At 41.9% G+C, this 16876-nt stretch overlaps 1 protein-coding gene across 9 annotated transcripts in view; it reads left to right on the top strand.

The window, feature by feature from the left end:
* Positions 1 to 4387: 4387 nt before the first annotated feature.
* The window catches only part of PCLO (piccolo presynaptic cytomatrix protein), a 356344-nt gene continuing 343855 nt past the window's right edge, over positions 4388 to 16876 (top strand). For all 9 annotated transcript variants that reach the window (XM_057422563.1, XM_057422567.1, XM_057422564.1 and 6 more), the window contains exons 1-2: positions 4388 to 4744; positions 11883 to 13110. In XM_057422563.1, the coding sequence (XP_057278546.1) occupies positions 4503 to 4744; positions 11883 to 13110 (1470 nt within the window). In that variant the 5' untranslated portion in view covers positions 4388 to 4502. The remainder of the gene's footprint in view (positions 4745 to 11882; positions 13111 to 16876) is intronic.

The following is a 16876-nucleotide window of genomic DNA, read 5'->3' as shown; positions in this document are numbered from 1 at the left end:
TAGGTGTTGCATAACAACTTTCCAAAAACCAGGTTAATAGTTTTTTATTTCATACTTTAAAACTTCAATGTGTTTTGAGATGGTGAGTAGGAGAGGACAGCAAGTATAGTTGTGCAACTGACTGAACTATGAAATTCAGTGTTTTCCTTTATTTTTACGTATTTAAATATATTTATTAAATGTCTTGTTTTAACTGTCTGGACATTAAGAGGTATTGCTCATTCTCTACAGCAGATGGACTGCACTGTTAGATGTATCTTAGGCATGTCTGTTAAACTCAAGGTACCATCCACAGTCTGTTATCTCTGAGATGGGGTAGGTAAATGTGATAGGGACACTGTAATTTTTAGATAGGTATATTTAAAAATTAGATATTAAATAATTAATGTGTAAATTGTTACAAATATGTTTATGCAAATTATAGCTCCTCTTTTAACTTTACCTTCCTTTGTGGTACTGATCATCACAGCCTCTCTTAATCACTAATGATTAACACACCTTCTTACTCCTTCACTTTTATCTGTTAATAATGGCAGGCATATTATTAAGATGTAGGAGTTTTCCTTCCCTGCCTGTTTTGCCAGCTCATGCCAAGGTGTTACTTACCTTTTATTCCTTTCTCCTGATGATCTTAGCAGAACTTCTCCAAATTCTATACACTAAATGGCTTTTTCTCCGCTTTAAAATGTAAAGAGTACATCTACACTAAGGAGCCTACTGATGAGAAGGTTGGATGTCTTCAGTGTTGTTAATCAGTAAATTAACTTCAAGCACTCATTTTAGTGCTGAAGATACACACTTAACTGAGATTAACTTGTCCCAGATCAGATTCAGCGCTGGCAAAAGATGAACCAGTGTCCTTGTGCTGCTTCTGCATACTCAGCTTTAACTTGGACTGGCTCCTCTGGGGATCTGACACATCTAGTTTGCATACTAAGCTGGTCCATCCCTGATGAAAGTACTGTGTTACTGATACAGTGCAGTCCTCAGTGTGAATGAAGTTACTTCATATATATTGTTCCTTTGTTTTGCAGGGGTAATAATACCATGCATGGACTTCATGTTGTAAAATATATGCATCTGTGGATTGAACTAACCTATTTTGGATTCAAACAAATACAGTGAAAAACCTTCAAAAACTGGAAGCAAGCCCTCAAAGGGTAGCTGGATTTACCTCTGTTCATGACTATCGTTTTTATATTGCCTAGTGTCTAAAGGAGGAAGACAACTTGCCTCTATATATCTGCCTCTAAATTTTAACAGTTCTAATTTGCATACACTTTTTAAGGGACTGTTTTATCTCTGAAGGGTTTTAATCACATTTTTCAGTGCTAGGGATGAAAAAAATAAATTCTTTTTTTTAATAAGGGTATTTTGCCTGACATCACCAAGCTGTTTCTAGCAAGTTAGGCATCATGATTTCTGAGGAAAAGGCTGATTCATTCGATAACTCTTCTTTCCTTGCTTCCACAGAATGTTTTGCCCCATTAGTTTGTGAGTTTCATCAGTAACACCAGGGTGACAGAGTTCGTGTCACTTTTGGAAACACTGTGAAGCATATGGGGAGAAAGATGTTGAAATGATGGGATGTAGGGAAATAGGCCTGCAGTGGGACCTCTGGAGCAGACAGCTATTGATTTCATGCTGTTTCATAAGAAAAGGTAAACGTCACAGAACTGTGAAAAGAACCAGTTTCCAAAAAAAAACCCTAAGATATTTGAAATCATAAGAATTTTAAGGTGACATCCTTGGCTCCAGTGAAGCCAACAGTGAACTTCCTGCTGAAAGTAATTTCTCATCTTGTGCCTCCATCTGTTGCCTGCTTCCATGCAGCAGCACTTTTGACAGCTATTCACACTTACATACATGATGTTCACTTGTGCTAAATGAATAGTGATGTGTAATTGCCTCCCTTAAAAGACCTTAACTGAAATTTGTATCTTCCCTTCACATACCAAATGAATCCACCTTCATCCAGGTGTGACTGTGTTGTCACCTCTTCCACAGGTCTCTCTGATGTCTTTACCTAGAACACTCTGTGAGTAGGTATCTACTTACACTCATGTCACACAAATCCATTTAGAGGATTTTTCCTTTGTGCTTTATCACGTTCTCTGCTTAGCTGCTCTTTTGATGTGTAACTTAAAGTCACTTGAGAGACAAATAGGAAGCATCCAACTGCTACTAGTTCCATCCTTTATTGTGAACCAATATTGGAGAAAAATGGTCTCTGATTGTTATAGTATGAGTGTACTATAAATATTTGGACAACATCCTTATGTAGGTCGTTTGGAGGGTGGATCTGCATACAGCTGTGCCTGTAGGAAAATGGTGCGACAGAGGGAGACAAGAGCTCCAGGTGCTGTCACATCCCTGTAGCTAAAACAACTGATAGTTGTGAAGATGTAGTTGTTTAACAAACACGTTGGAATATTCAGAATACAGCTGCAGTTTAATAAGATCTCTGGGAAGTATTTGGGAAAAATTTGGCTCTCGATCAATGAGGCAGGAAAATGGTGGAAAGGGGCATACACAGGCTGAGGTACTTGGTGGGTCTTTACATGGCTTTTATGGGTAAGGTTTGTCCTCGAGTCTCCCAGGTCCCTGAGCTGAGCATCGGAGTATGTGGGAGCAAAGCATGACCTGTAGTAGAGTAAGACTTAGAAAGCACTTAAGCACAGCTGGACATGCAGAAACTTATGGCACTAGATGGGGTGGATTAAAGGGTGCTGACAGAGCTGGTGGATGCTATTGCGAAGTCACTCTATCATCTTGAAAAGGTCATTGGGAAATGACCTTTCTGTTCTAATGAACAGAAAAAGGCAAGTACCACACTTGTCTTAAAGAAGGGGGATCCATAAGAGAACTTCAAGGCAGTTTGACTACTGTGGCTAGTACCTTTCCTGGAAGGGTTGCAGAGCAAATCCTCCTGGAAGCCATGTCCAAGTAGATGAAGGACAGGAAGGTTATTGGAAACAGATGGCATGTGTTTGCCCCAGGCGAAATATGCTCCACCAGGCTTTCAGTATGATCAACTATAATATAGTCAAATTAGTGAGACCTGTGCAGTGGTAAAAAATAGACTGAACTATCAGGCTTAAATGGCTTGTGATTTGTTACTTCAAGTCCGACTGGTGGTATGTTGCTAGTTGTACCTTTCTAATGATGTTCTATGTCTCTGTTAATGATGTGGGCAAGGGCATTGAGTACACCCTCAGCAGGCCCGTAATCATGACAGCTCAGAGAATGGTAGATACACTGAAAGGCAGGCCTGCTGCTTGCAGGGACCTTAGGAGTTTGAACAAAGGCAAGTGCAGAGGCCTCTGTCTGGAAAGGAATAACTCCATACACCAGGACAGGCTTGCCCAATGGCAGCGTTGCAGAAAAAGTCCTGTTGGAGGGGAAGGTGAATGTGTTTAAGCAGCATGCCCTTTGTGATGAGGAATGTGAATGGCAAACTGGGCTGTACTATCTCAGCTGCAGCCAGTGGGTTAAAGGTGATTCCTCTCAATGTATTAATTTGTTGCCAGGCTGTTTTAGGATTGTTGCATCCAGACTGGGGCTCACCAGTCCTAGAACAGCACTGACACACTGGAGCCAATCATCATGAGAAGAGATGAGAATGTGGCATGGAGTCCTCATAGCAGCTTTCCAGTATTTGAAGGGGGCCTACAAGGATGCTGGAGAGGGGCTCTTCAGCGACTGGAGCCAAAGGACAGGAGGTAGTGGGTTTTAACTTAAAACAGGTGAAGTTCAGGTTAGATGTAAGGAGGAAGTTCTTTACTGTGAGGGTGGTGAGGCACTGGCACAGGTTGTCCAAAGAAGTAGTAAATGCTCCATCCCTGGCAGTGTTCAAGGCCACGCTGGCCAGAGCCTTGGGCAACATGGTCTAGTGTGAAGTGTCCCTGAGCATGGCAAGCGGGTTGGAACTAAATGATCTTAAGGTCATTTCCAACCCTAACAATTCTGTGATTCTATGAGGATGGTCAAATACTGAGACAGGGCCACAGAGTGTGAAATCTTCAGCCACAGAAACAGTCCCAGCTCGGCTGCCCCCAGCCCTGAGCACCCTGACCTCTCTGGCTCTGCTCCCACAGGGTTGCTTGGATGGGTATCCTCCAGATGTGCCTTGCTTACTACGTGCTGCCTGCTGTGAGCCCACCGCGACCACCGCCCGTCCGCGGGCGCGGGCTGTGCGCGGTGCCTTTAATTGTCAGGGCGGGGGGTCGCGGGGGAGCTCCCCCTCCCCGCCAGTCCCGAGCATGCGCTGCACGGGGTGGCGGAGAGCGGCGCGGCGGGCGGTTGGCGGCGCCGCTCGTCCCTGGCAGCAGGTAGAGAAACCGGCCCCGGCCCCGGCCCTGCCGTCGTGCGGCGCCGTGGTGGTGGCGGAGGCCACGGAGCCCTGAGCGCCCCCCGGGGAGCGGGGCTGAGCGCCGAGAGCGGCTCTCCCCGCCTGGGCTGCACCCGAAGAGAGAGGCAACGAGCGGGGAGCTGCGGCGGCCATGGGCAACGAGGCGAGCCTGGAAGGAGGCGAAGGGCTGGGCTCCTTCCCCGAAGGGGCGGCGGCAGCCGGGGATGGCGGCGGCCCTACGGCCCTCTTGGAGAGCCTCGTCCCGGCCGGGGTGGAGGCGGACCTGAGCCAGCTGAGCGAGGAGGAAAGGAGGCAGATCGCCGCTGTCATGTCAAGGGCGCAGGGGCTGCCCAGAGGGAACCTCGCCGCCGCGGAGCCGCCTCCCATGCAAAGGCACGCACGGAAATTCTCCCTTCTCCCATTCTTCCCTCCCTTATTCTCCGTCCTTTCGCGGTGGGGCGGGGGGCGAGGCGCGGTACGATCCGGGTCCGCCGCACCGGGAGCGGGCATGGCGTTCCGCTGGCTGCGGGAGGGAAGGGGGCGGCTGTGCGAGTGCGGACACCGGGACGGAGCCCGCTCTTTCCAGCTTTTCCCACTCCGGTGGTTTCTAATAATACCGACGGCCCTCGGTTCCAACGGGCTGCACCCTTTCCCCTTCCCTCCCTTCGCACCGATCCGGAACACGGGTAGCTTCTGTGTCTAGGGAGGGGAGAGAATTGCAGACATCATTTCGGTTTTCTCTGTGTGTGTGTGCCTGTGAAGTGCCCCGCAGCTCAGGTAGTAGCCAGGGAAGCTCTCCCTGGGGCTGATGGGTTCTGTAAGCTTCTCTTACTGGAGAGATCTTCTTGCTGAGTCTTTGACAGCTTTTGAGCATAATGTATTTGCTAGCCATTACTCTGCCAGTTCTTAACCTCTACAACTGTTATTTGGCTTCATTAAATAGGCATTGATTGAGTAGCTCTGTTTCAGTCTTTTTTCCTCCCAGTATTTTTCTTCTTGATTTTTTCTTTTTTTACCTTTTTTGTTGAAAGGGGAAAGAGGCGAAATAGTAACTTGATTCCTACTAGATTCAGTATTCTGGATAGTGATGGCCTTAGCTCGTTGTGCATCGCGATGGCTAGGGTTGTTCCCTTCCCCTTTCTTTACCTGCCTCTTGGCGGATATGCTGCCCGGGGTGCAACAAGCCCATTCCTTGGCCCGGCCCTGGGCCGGGTTTCCGCGGTGCTACCGCCCGCCCTCGGCCCCCCTGTCCTCGGTGCTGAACCGGCTGCTCTGCCACTGTCCATGGTGTTGGAGCGGTCGATCCCCGGCCATTCCCTGCTTCCATCTCCGGAGCTGCGCGAGTTGCTTGTCTAGAACGAGGATGTCGAAAGGAGCCTACTTGGCCGACCGTTCAACACTGTTCTTGTGTATGGACCTCACCCAAGATGAATGCATACTGACTTTATATAATACCGGGTTTTTATAAGTGAGTTCTAGAAGAGAAGCAAGGAGGGTGGGACCAAATTCATCACTGGGCAAACTACTGAAGCCATTAGGATTATACCTGAGATGCTGGTCTCCGTTTTTTAAAAATGGGATTCAAGTCTTCCTATTTTATGTCTTGCATAATTATTAAACAGGTATTAATATTGTATGTATAATATAATTTTCCATTCAGTGGAGGGCTCTACCCAGCTTCTATAGATGTTAATGAAAAGAAAAAATAAATCTGACTGCTTAGTTCTGTGAAACTAAGCTCAAAATTCCCTTTTGTATGACAGTCAGTGGGCAAAGACACAAAGACTTTGAAAGTTTATTGTTTCATGCTAATATTCCAGAAAAAAAGTGAGATAGATAGATGTCCTGGGAAGATGGTAGAATAGGCTAAACTCATTGCAATGTGAATCTTTCTGCATTTATAAAGGTCTGCTTTCCTACAAACATATTTAGGATATCAGAAACTACTTTGATCTTGTTAGTGTGCATACTTAACACTCTCCATTTAAAGTAAAGGCAGTCTATATTTGTTGATTACAGCCTTTTAACTTTTAGCCAAAGTTGACACTTTAGCATTTAGTGCAATAACCAGGTAACTAGTTTCTTTTGTGGGGTTGTAGCATCATAACGTCTCTGTGCCTGTCATGCTGTAATGAGGTTACTACTTGTCTCTGCTCGTCTGTTGTGGCTTTACTTGCTCCTCTTGCATGCCTCTCTCTGCTATTGAAATCTACGAAGAATGATGAGAATAATTAAGAACCTGATCCAATCCCTTTGAGTAAGACTCTTCTGAGAACCAAGGATCAGCCTCTTCCAGGCTTTAACTTAAATAAAGAACTAGCTTGCTGAGGCTCAGATTCTTTAGCTTCAGGGTTGTGGTTTTTTTTTGTTTGTTTGTTTGTTTGGTTTTGTTTTTTTTTTTCCATTTTTTGTGGCCAAAAAAATCAGATGTGGAAAATATCTCTTAACTGATGCTCTACAACTGTTGCTCACAGCACTGGGTTATGCCAGTCCAAATGTTAAATGACAGAAACAGTGATTGAAAGAGGAATTCTGGGTTCCAATTTATATAGCCCTGTGTTATGATTGTGTTATGATTGCACTGCCTGTTAGGTATTTTTTTAACTGGATTTTTTCCACTGTGATGTCCATTATAATATAAGCTATTATCCAGTCTTACCTGAGAGACTAATAGTTATCTCCTGTTCTCAATGCTCTTTCATTGCCCAACTAAGTAACCCAAGTCATAAAATGGACAAATTCCTTACAACTGGTGGTATCCTGATGTAACAGTTTTTGCAACTACAGAGTTTTTGATAGTAAGTAGTGCACGTACCAGGAAACATACTTGCATGCTTACCACCATGAAATGTATGCTGTAGTTTCTAGGACTTCTATAGGCTTTGAGCTTTTAAGTCTTAAAAAATGCAATAGCTAAGTAGATGCATTTAATATTTATTATGCATTTTAAGATAAACATTTAGATCTAGAGCACCTGAAGTGTATTGCCTAAATCAAATGTACATTTTAGTTTTGTTTGTTTTTTTTTTCTTTGAGCATTTTACTCTCTAGGGCCTGGTCACCATTTGGGGTGCTTAGCATCTGTGGAAATCTTTCTATCCTGTTTCAATTACTTGCTTTCAGAAAACCCATGGTTAGGAAGTTTAGCTGAAACATACACAGTCAATTTGTAAGCAAGTTCTAGTTGTTGTAGCTTCATTTAATGATTCTGTAACTGTGTCAGTGTCCACTTGCTGAGGAATTGATCCACATCATCTGAAAGGATTAGATGACCAAACTGTATGTATGAACCATCTAATGAAGCTGGTTGGTTGTGTTTGTTTGTTTTCAGTTCATTAAGTTGGTCACAATAGACATTAATAGAAAAAAAAAAAATCTACATTTTGAGAGGAAATATTCAGAAGTTGTCCTGAGTGTCACACTTCTAAAGTATGATTATGGTGTTTTTTCCAGAAGCAATATGTATTTTTGTTAATAGTATCACTCTATTGACTTAAAAAAATAATTAAAAAAAAGAATTACCCACTAGGGGTATGTGTAAGTTTATACCTACCTTGTCTGTAGATAAGAAAAGCTCTAACTATCCTGGAGTCACATAGTATTCATTGCACTTCTCTTTAATACTATCCTGATGAACAGGAAAAAGACATGCCTTTTTAAATAGGTATATATAGCTATGGCATTCAAGCACTAGTCTTTTTGTGAAATCTCCTCTTGACTCCAAAGTAAGCTTTGATTTGGTTCTAATATTCATGTAAATGAATAAAGATAAGTACTGTGATTCAAGACCTAAGTGACAAGGAACATAGCAGCATGAAGTAAAGTATTAGCTGAGGGAGGACTAAATGATTGTGCTTGTTGGGTTTGAAGACTTAAGGACAATGTTGTTTTGGGTTTTGTTTGGTTTGTTTGTTTTTTTTTTTAATGATTCAAAAGGTCTAAAAATAAGGAAATTATTGTTAAAAAAAAAAAATTATTGAGGACTTCTGATTCTCCAGATTACTTAAAATTGTTCAGTGTTAGTCTGTAGCTGGGTGCAAAATAGTTCTAGAAAAGAAAGCTTCAACTTCCAGCTACCTAAAACTAAATAGAGAAAGTCGTGGCTTTTAACAGAGGTAATATTTTTCAAGAAGCTTGTCATTTCAAGGCTTTTTCTTCCACTAGTTAACCATGCTCTATATCCATTGCTTAGAAACATTGTCATATATAAAGGCAAGAAAATACACAAGCAGCCTTCCAGAATCATCTGGGTTTATTTCCTAGATTCATGGGGTTTAATCTCATTCCAAGTTCTGAGATCTGATCAGGTGGAAGTTTAAAGAGCACATCATTTTGATGAAAATGGAAGCTGGAGGAGAGCTCTATTCCAGTGGGGATTGACATTATATCCATATTTATTTGTGTTAATGTCCAAGTTCAGTTTCTAAAACTAGGTTTAGTTCTGGAGTGGTTTGTTTGTTTGCTTTTTTTGCTTTTTTGTACCTTCGTACTTTAAGGTTTGGGCATGGTACCCAGTTTCCTGAACTGAGTTTCAGTAGTACCATTGATCCTTTTCTTTTTTTCCCTTGTCACTCAGCATTGTTGAGTGATGCCTTCTAAGATTTTGAACATTTACAAACATGAATGCTGGAAGCATACCAGACTGCCACTAAGAGAATGGTTGAAATGATTTCACTTGGCATGCCGTAACTCTTGAGATAAACTTGGGAGTGCTCATCTAAATAACATGAAACAGAACTGCAGGTAGACCTACCTAGTCACTAACGAGAGTGTAAAATTGTTTTTTTTAACAAGTAAAGATGCTAAATATTTGAAGGAATTAGATTATCATTGGGCTTTTCTGTATTATCTTTGTTATGTATAATGAGTTAATCAGTGTTCACTGGTGCCAATGGAAACACACCTATTCACAGTGGGTTGCCCAATAAAGTGCCAGTGCTACAGCCAATAATTTTACAAGAATGGGGAAGGATAAGTGGAGTTATGGAAAGCTGGAAATAGTTTTTCCTTAACAAGAATTTCATGTGGAAACTGTTAATTTGCCCAAAACAATTCAGACAAGATTGTGAGAAAATCCCATGTTGTGAGAATTATGAGCACAGAAATGGCTGCCACTTAGCCTTGCCCTTTCGTATTGCCACTGCTAGGTATGGAATGAAAACTCTAAAAATTAATCAGAAATAATGGTAAACCCATAGTAACATTAACAGTGTAAAAATATTTTTCAGTGTGTCTATTAATATATATAATTCTGCAGACTTCTGAGAAAATTCTCAGACAATTGTGTAATTTTTTATTGATTTATATATTGGTTAAGGAATATAGTTAAATATAATGACTGATCTCTAAATTGGAGAGACATCAATTTGATAGGTGGACCACTCAGTGGATAAAGAACTGGCTGGATGGTCGCACGCAGAGTTGTGGTCAATGGCTCAATATCCAGCTGGAGACCGGTAACGAGTGGTGTCCCTCAGGGATCAGTGTTGGGACTGGTCTTGTTCAACATCTTTGTCAGTGACATGGCAGTGGGATTGAGTGCACCCTCAGCAAGTTTGCCGATGACACCAAGCTGTGTGGTTCGGTTGATATGCTAGAGGGAAGGAATGCCATCCAGAGGGACCTTGACATGCTTGTGAGGTGGGCTGATGCCAACCTCATGAGGTTTAACCATGCCAAGTGCAAGGTCCTACAGCTGGGTGGGAGCAATCCCAGGCACAGCTACAGGTTGTGCAGAGAAGAGATTCAGAGCAGCCCTGTGGAGAAGGACTTGGGAGTTTTGGTTGATGAGAAAATGAACATGAGCTGGCAGTGTGCGCTTGCAGCCCAGAAAGCCAACCGTATCCTGGGATGCATCAAAAAGAGCGTGACCAGCAGGTCAAAGGAGGTGATCCTGCCCCTCTACTCTGCTCTTGTGAGACCTCACTTGGAGTATTGTGTGCAGTTCTGGTGTCCTCAACATAAAAAGGACATGGAACTGTTAGAACAAGTGCAGAGAAGGGCCACAAGGATGATCAGGGGATTGAAGCACCTCCCATCTGAAGACAGGCTGAGGAAGTTGGGGCTGTTCATCCTGGAGAAGAGAAGGCTGCATGGTGACCTCATAGCAGCCCTTCCAATATCTGAAGGAGGCCTATAGGGATGCTGGGGAGGGACTCTTCATTAGGGACTGTAGTGATAGGACAAGGGGTCATGGGTTAAAACTTAAACAGGGGAAGTTTGGACTGGATATAAGGAAGAAGTTCTTTACTGGAACAGGTTGACCAGCCAGGGCAGTTGTGAACGCTCCATCAGTGGCAGTGTTAAAGGCCAGGTTGGACAGAGCCTTGGGTGAGATGGTTTAGTGCGAGGTGTCCCTGCCCATGGCAGGGGGGTTGGAACTAGATGATCTTAAGGTCCTTTCCAACCCTAACTATTCTATGATTCTATGATTTTGCTCATGAATGTCCAAAAAGCACTGTCATGTCTAGAAAAACAAGATCAGTTAACTGGATCTCTCAAAGTGAAAGCTGACAATTTTATATTTGCAACACTGTAGTGGCACTGAAGAGAACATCATATCTTCCAGCAAAAGCACAGTGTTAGCACTGAATAGAATATTTTACTACAATGCAATACTGTTGATTACAATATTATTTCCTTCCACTGCAGCCAAATACAGCAACAAGTAGAATATTATGCCACATCTGGAGGCATGATCTTGATTATGGTTCCTAAATTCTTAGTTTTGTTTTCTTCTATATGAAAACACAGCAAAATCTTATTGTTAAAATAGTTAGAAAAATCCCTATGTAGTGAGAGATTTTATTGCTGGGCAATGTGAATTGTTGGGATGATGCTGACAGAAAGCTCTCTAGTAGTTCTATTTAAAAAGAAAAAAATCTTCTGTACTAATTCTATGAACCAACATCTGGTTTGTCTGAAAATTCTTACTTGTGAGTGGATGGGTTGAAAAGAAATGGGTTTAAAAAGAAGTATTTACTCCTTAATGTACCTGTGTTTTAGGAGTTTAAATATTTGCTGCATATTAAATTGTAAATATATCCAAATTTTGTAAAAGTAGGCAAAACACAAGTACATAAATATTTTGTATTGTGCAGTGTTTTTCTTGTATGGCTGTGCTTTGATCTGCTAATTTTCTAACACCTCTGTTTCTTTCAGTCTTCTCTATGTTTGTATCCCAAGGCGTAGAGTGGAGAGTTAGTCGTTTGGATTTAGGTGAAACAAGCGGTCGTAGCTTTGTGTTCTTTGTATTTCTGAAAAGAAAATTAATTGTTGTATTAGATTATTTTCTAAATAATAAATCAGCCTATGCTTGAGTACTGGTATAAGGCTTTAAAGAGCAATAATTTTAGTTTAAATACTTTTTACATGCACCTTATGTTATAAGCGTTGCTCTTGCAAACACCCAGGAGACTTCACAGCGTTACCAATGCACTTCCAGGGTCACAGATACATCTTATATTATCTCATTTTTCTGGTACTCTTGTACTGTGCATCGTTTTAATTTGTATACATTTTCTGTCTGCAGACATCCTGAGCTTGATACAAGACCCAGGCAACCAGGTAAGCCTCCAGATCCAGGACCACCAAGTTTAAGTAAAAGCAGAACTGTAGATGCGCTGAAGACAGAACAACGGGCACCTGGACGGAGCCCTTCTTCTATTAGCCTAAGGGAGTCAAAGTCCAGGACTGATTTTAAAGAAGATCAGAAGCCAAGTATGATGCCCAGTTTTCTTTCAGAAGCCAATCCACTGAGTGCAGTCACTTCAGTTGTGAACAAATTCAATCCTTTTGATTTGGTATCAGATTCAGATGCAGCCCAAGAAGCTAGTAGGAAACAAAAGGTTACCCCAAAAGAGCAAGGGAAACCTGAGGAGCAGAGGGGTCTTGCAAAACATCCAGCTCAACAACAGTCTGCAAAGCCAGCTGTTCAACAACAAGGACCTGCCAGACCTACTCCCCAGCAAACTGAGTCTTCCAAACCAGTGCCTGGGGAACCAAAGCAAGTTCAGAGACCAGGCCCTGGTCACCCGTCAGACTCAAAAGCAGAACCAGCGAAACAACCACTCCAGCCACGAGGACCACAAAAATCTCAGCCCCAACAGTCAGAACCATCGAAGCCTGTTCAACAACCACCATCTGCAAAACCTTCAGGCCCAACAAAACTGCCACCACAGCAAACAGAGAATGTTAGACTGTCATCCCAAGCACCACCTCCCATGAAACCATCATCACAGCAGCCAGGACCTGTAAAACAACCATCTCAGCAGCCGGCACGACAAGGGGGTCCTGTAAAGCCATCTTCACAACAAGCAGGGCCTCCAAAGCAGCCTTCTCAACAACCTGGACCTGAAAAGCCATCTGCTCAGCAAGCAGGACCTGCAAAACAACCATCCCAGCCTGGACCTGGGAAGCCACCTCCTCAGCAAACAGGACTTGTAAAACAAGTGCCACCACAGACAGGGCCAGCAAAACCATCTTCTCAGCCTGCAGGGGCTGCAAAGCCCCTGGCACAACAACCAGGACCTACAAAACCACCAAGCCAGCAACCAGGGCCTGAAAAGCCCTTGCAGCAAAAACAAGCTGGTCCAACCCAACCTACTGAGTCCACCCCAAAGAAAACCTTCTGTCCTCTTTGCACAACTACGGAACTGCTGCTGCATGCTCCAGAAAAGGCCAATTACAACACTTGCACACAGTGTCATACTGTAGTCTGCAGCCTGTGTGGATTCAATCCCAATCCTCATATAACAGAGGTGAGTAATTTTTAACCTGATGTTCACTACCAGAGCAAAGACTAGCTTTACCTTTGTTAAGCTGCAACATCAGTTGTGTTACAGTCTTTATCATCATGGCCGTTTAAGGCCATAACAAGTTCAGTGAACAAAAATCATGCTATTTGGGAAAACTGCTTATGAGGAAAAGAGTGTGAAATTATGAAGGAGATAATGGTTCTCTGCACAGTGTTTAGAAGTGTGTTCTCATTTCTTATAAAAAAAGGAGAAACCCCAATGTGACTTGTTTGCCATTTTTCTTGATTTTAAGCACTCACTGGCTATGTTTCTAATTTGACCACAGTAGTAATGTACTAATATGTTTATAAGTAAATAAAATTTGCTGCTATAAGATGACTTTTCATAGCCCCAGTGTGTGTTTTGGAAAAGGATGCTGTGGTGTATTTGCTTTGTAACTATGTCAGTGTTCATTAGCTGAAAGGCTGAGTCATGTGTTTTGACTTGGTGATACTCAGGTTCTTTCATTCTTGTGGGATGCTGTGAAACAGATCTCTGTGGACTATCTCTAACCTTGATCACCGTTCCTGCTGTAATTATATAACGTAGAAATGGCATAGAAAGTGTGAAGACTTCATATGAACTTCATTTAACGTGATGTTTGTGATAGTTTAATTTATGTTGGCTGATGCCAGCCTTATGAAGTTTAACCATGACAAGTGCAAGGTCCTACACCTGGGCTGGAGCAATCCCAGGCACAGCTACAGGTTGGGCAGAGAAGAGATTCAGAGCAGCCAGTGGAGAAGGACTTGGGGGTGTTGGTCGACGAGAAAATGAACATGAGCTGGCTTCAGTGTGTGCTCGCAGCCCAGAAAGCCGACCGTATCCTGGGATGCATCAAAAAGAGCGTGACCAGCAGGTTGAAGGAGGTGATCCTGCCCCTCTACTCTGCTCTCATGAGACCTCACTTGGAGTATTGTGTGCAGTTCTGGTGTCCTCAACATAAAAAGGACATGGAACTGTTGGAATAAGTCCAGAGGAGGGCCACAAGGATGATCAGGGGATTGAAGCACCTCCCATCTGAAGATAGGCTGAGGAAGTTGGGGCTGTTCAGCCTGGAGAAGGCTGTATGGAGACCTCATAGTAGCCCTTCCAGTATCTGAAGGGGGGGCTATAAGGATGCTGGGGAGGAACTATTCATTAGGGACTGTAGTGATATGACAAGGGGTAATGGGTTAAAACTTAAACAGGGGAAGTTTGGATTGGATATAAGGAAGAAGTTCTTTACTGGAACAGGTTGGCCAGCCAGGGCAGTTGTGAACGCTCCATCAGTGGCAGTGTTAAAGGCCAGGTTGGACAGAGCCTTGGGTGACATGGTTTAGTGCAAGGTGTCCCTGCCCATGGCAGGGGGGTTGGAACTAGATGATCTTAAGGTCCTTTCCAACCCTAACGATTCTATGATTCTATGTGCTTATACATATACTTTACTTACTGTGTTTGGGAATAAAGCTTCATATGAATATCTAATCTCTTGTTGTTTGAGCAGCTTCTCGTACATCCTGATACATTAATTTTAAATTTGCAGTGTAGTTTGAGTTTGTTTTCTGTACCAACACTTTTATCAATTTATAGAAATTCAAACACAGCAGACTTGGCATCGAGGGCTAACTAGTGATGAAATAGCCAGAAAGGGTATTTGAGAAGCTTATTTTTTTCTTGTTTTGGTATTTGTTTAGCTGATCAGAGATGCTGATAGGAAGAAGTGCGGACTGCTACTATATTGTGAACATGATGAATAATATCCCTATGCTTAAAATTGAATCAAAGAATCACTGAGGCTGGAAGTGTCCTCTGGAGATCTGGTACTCCAACCTTCTGCTCAAAGCAGGGTCACCTAAAGCAGGTTGCTCATAGACAGTTTTGAGTATTTCCAAAGATGGAAACCTGACAGGCATTGATACCATAATGATTTATGAACATTGCTAGCAGTTAGGTTTCTTTCTAGTATAGATGTTTATTAGTGGGTATCTGGTAAAAAGACAACACACTTTGTGCACCCAGCAATCATATTATTTATTGGTTTGTTGTTGAAATTGTGATTTTTTTTTTTTTTTTTTTTTTTTTAAACCTGAAACACTAATTGTAGTAAACATTGGTAGCACCTTGCATTATGTAGGGGTATACGCTCTTGTTTGAGTATAGGGAAATTAAGCATTGAAATAGTTGGCATTAATGCTTGGACTTGAACAGCCGTGTGCAAAAATTTTAGAGTATTGCTGAAAGTCTATATTATCTGAGCTTGCATGAGAAAAGGTCATAAAGCATGTTGTTGTAGACAATTTTGGGTAAAAAAAGAAATATATTTATATATTTATGTATAGATGGTGGTGCATTGATTTTAAAGTCAAAGTGGAACTTTGTAAGAAAACTTTGCCTTCAAATTCTGACAGAATGTTTTTAGACCAACATTTGTGAATGTTGTTTATTTCCATAGTGTGCTCCTGGAGTCTCTTGGAGCTCCAAGTTTATCCTCTTAAAAACTTCATATTTGCCATAGAAATGATCAGCAACTTTGGTATGTTCACATGAAATGAATTTTAGGAGAGAGAGAGAGTTTATGTAAGAAGATCTCAAAGTATTTGGCAATTCTGTGAATAAATACTAGTTTTTGAAGGGGGTACTCTGTAAGTGTGAAATTCAGGACTTTAAGACAATAAATACAGCTGCATTTAAGACTGATTGCATACATATGTAAAAGCAGATTTGAATTTCATATTACACAGTGAAATAAACACAGGATATGCATTTATTTCACAATGAAATAATTTCAGTAAATGAAGGTATTGGACGGCTAATTTATTCAGCTATTAGTTCCAATCTCCTGACTCCCACTCAGACTTTTCTCATTTGCTCAGCTTTACACCATCAGCTGTCTTGCTGAAACTTCATTGTGGGTGTCCTGCTCCAGTCTGCAGTGAAGTGTGATGAAAATCACATCTGACTTTATTACTAAACAGTTGGAGCAAAGTAATAGAACCTGCTCTGGCACATGCAGAAATTTTGCTTATTTCAGCTACAAAAGTTCCCACTTGAGTTATTATCAAACTTTCCTTCTAGTTTCCCTTTTCTTTCAATGCTTAGATTGTTAGTAAAAGTTTGTGATTCCTCCTTTGCAATAGTTTATGCATCTCTTCCTGTCTGGCATGAAAACCATAGATTGTGTCTCAGCTGTCAGTTTCCTTGATTATGGTGCAAGGTTTTTCTTTTGGCTTCTCTTATTTTAGGTTCTCCAAAAGTGTTATTGACTAAAAGTCTTCATCTCTCACCCATGCACTTATTGACTGTATCTTCACCTCTTATTGCTATCCTTTGACTTTTTTTGCAGTTCTTTTTGCCAAGTTTCATGATTCTGTGTTGTGCTTTTCCCATGCCTGTTATAGCCACTGTTTTTATTGCTTATGTTAGAACACATTACCAGTTGGAAAGCAGTTATTTGAAATTAGATGTGGGGAAAGGGAAAGACATTTATTTAGAAACAAATTTGTACTCCTTTTGTTCTCTAACATTTTCCCCTGTACAGCTGCTTGAACTACCTTAAGATACTCTTCTACAAATTTCTTACAGGATAGCTCAGTCCTAATAGCTAACAGAGTGAATTTCTTTTCCAATGTAGATATTTCTAAATTTCTGTATTTTATATTTCTAGCTGATTCTGGAAATAATACAACAGGGTTTACAAACTGGCTCAAGAAGTAGATTGCATGAATTGTAAAACCATTATAAAATTGAT

The sequence above is a fragment of the Pezoporus wallicus genome, unplaced genomic scaffold (assembly GCF_028554395.1).
Source record: "Pezoporus wallicus isolate ANWC-B61680 ecotype Strahan unplaced genomic scaffold, APGP_CSIRO_Pwel_v1 contig_3058, whole genome shotgun sequence".
Classification (NCBI taxonomy): domain Eukaryota; kingdom Metazoa; phylum Chordata; class Aves; order Psittaciformes; family Psittacidae; genus Pezoporus; species Pezoporus wallicus.
The sequence above is the reverse complement of the archived record's forward strand: the minus strand, read 5'-3'. Positions and strand labels throughout refer to the sequence as shown.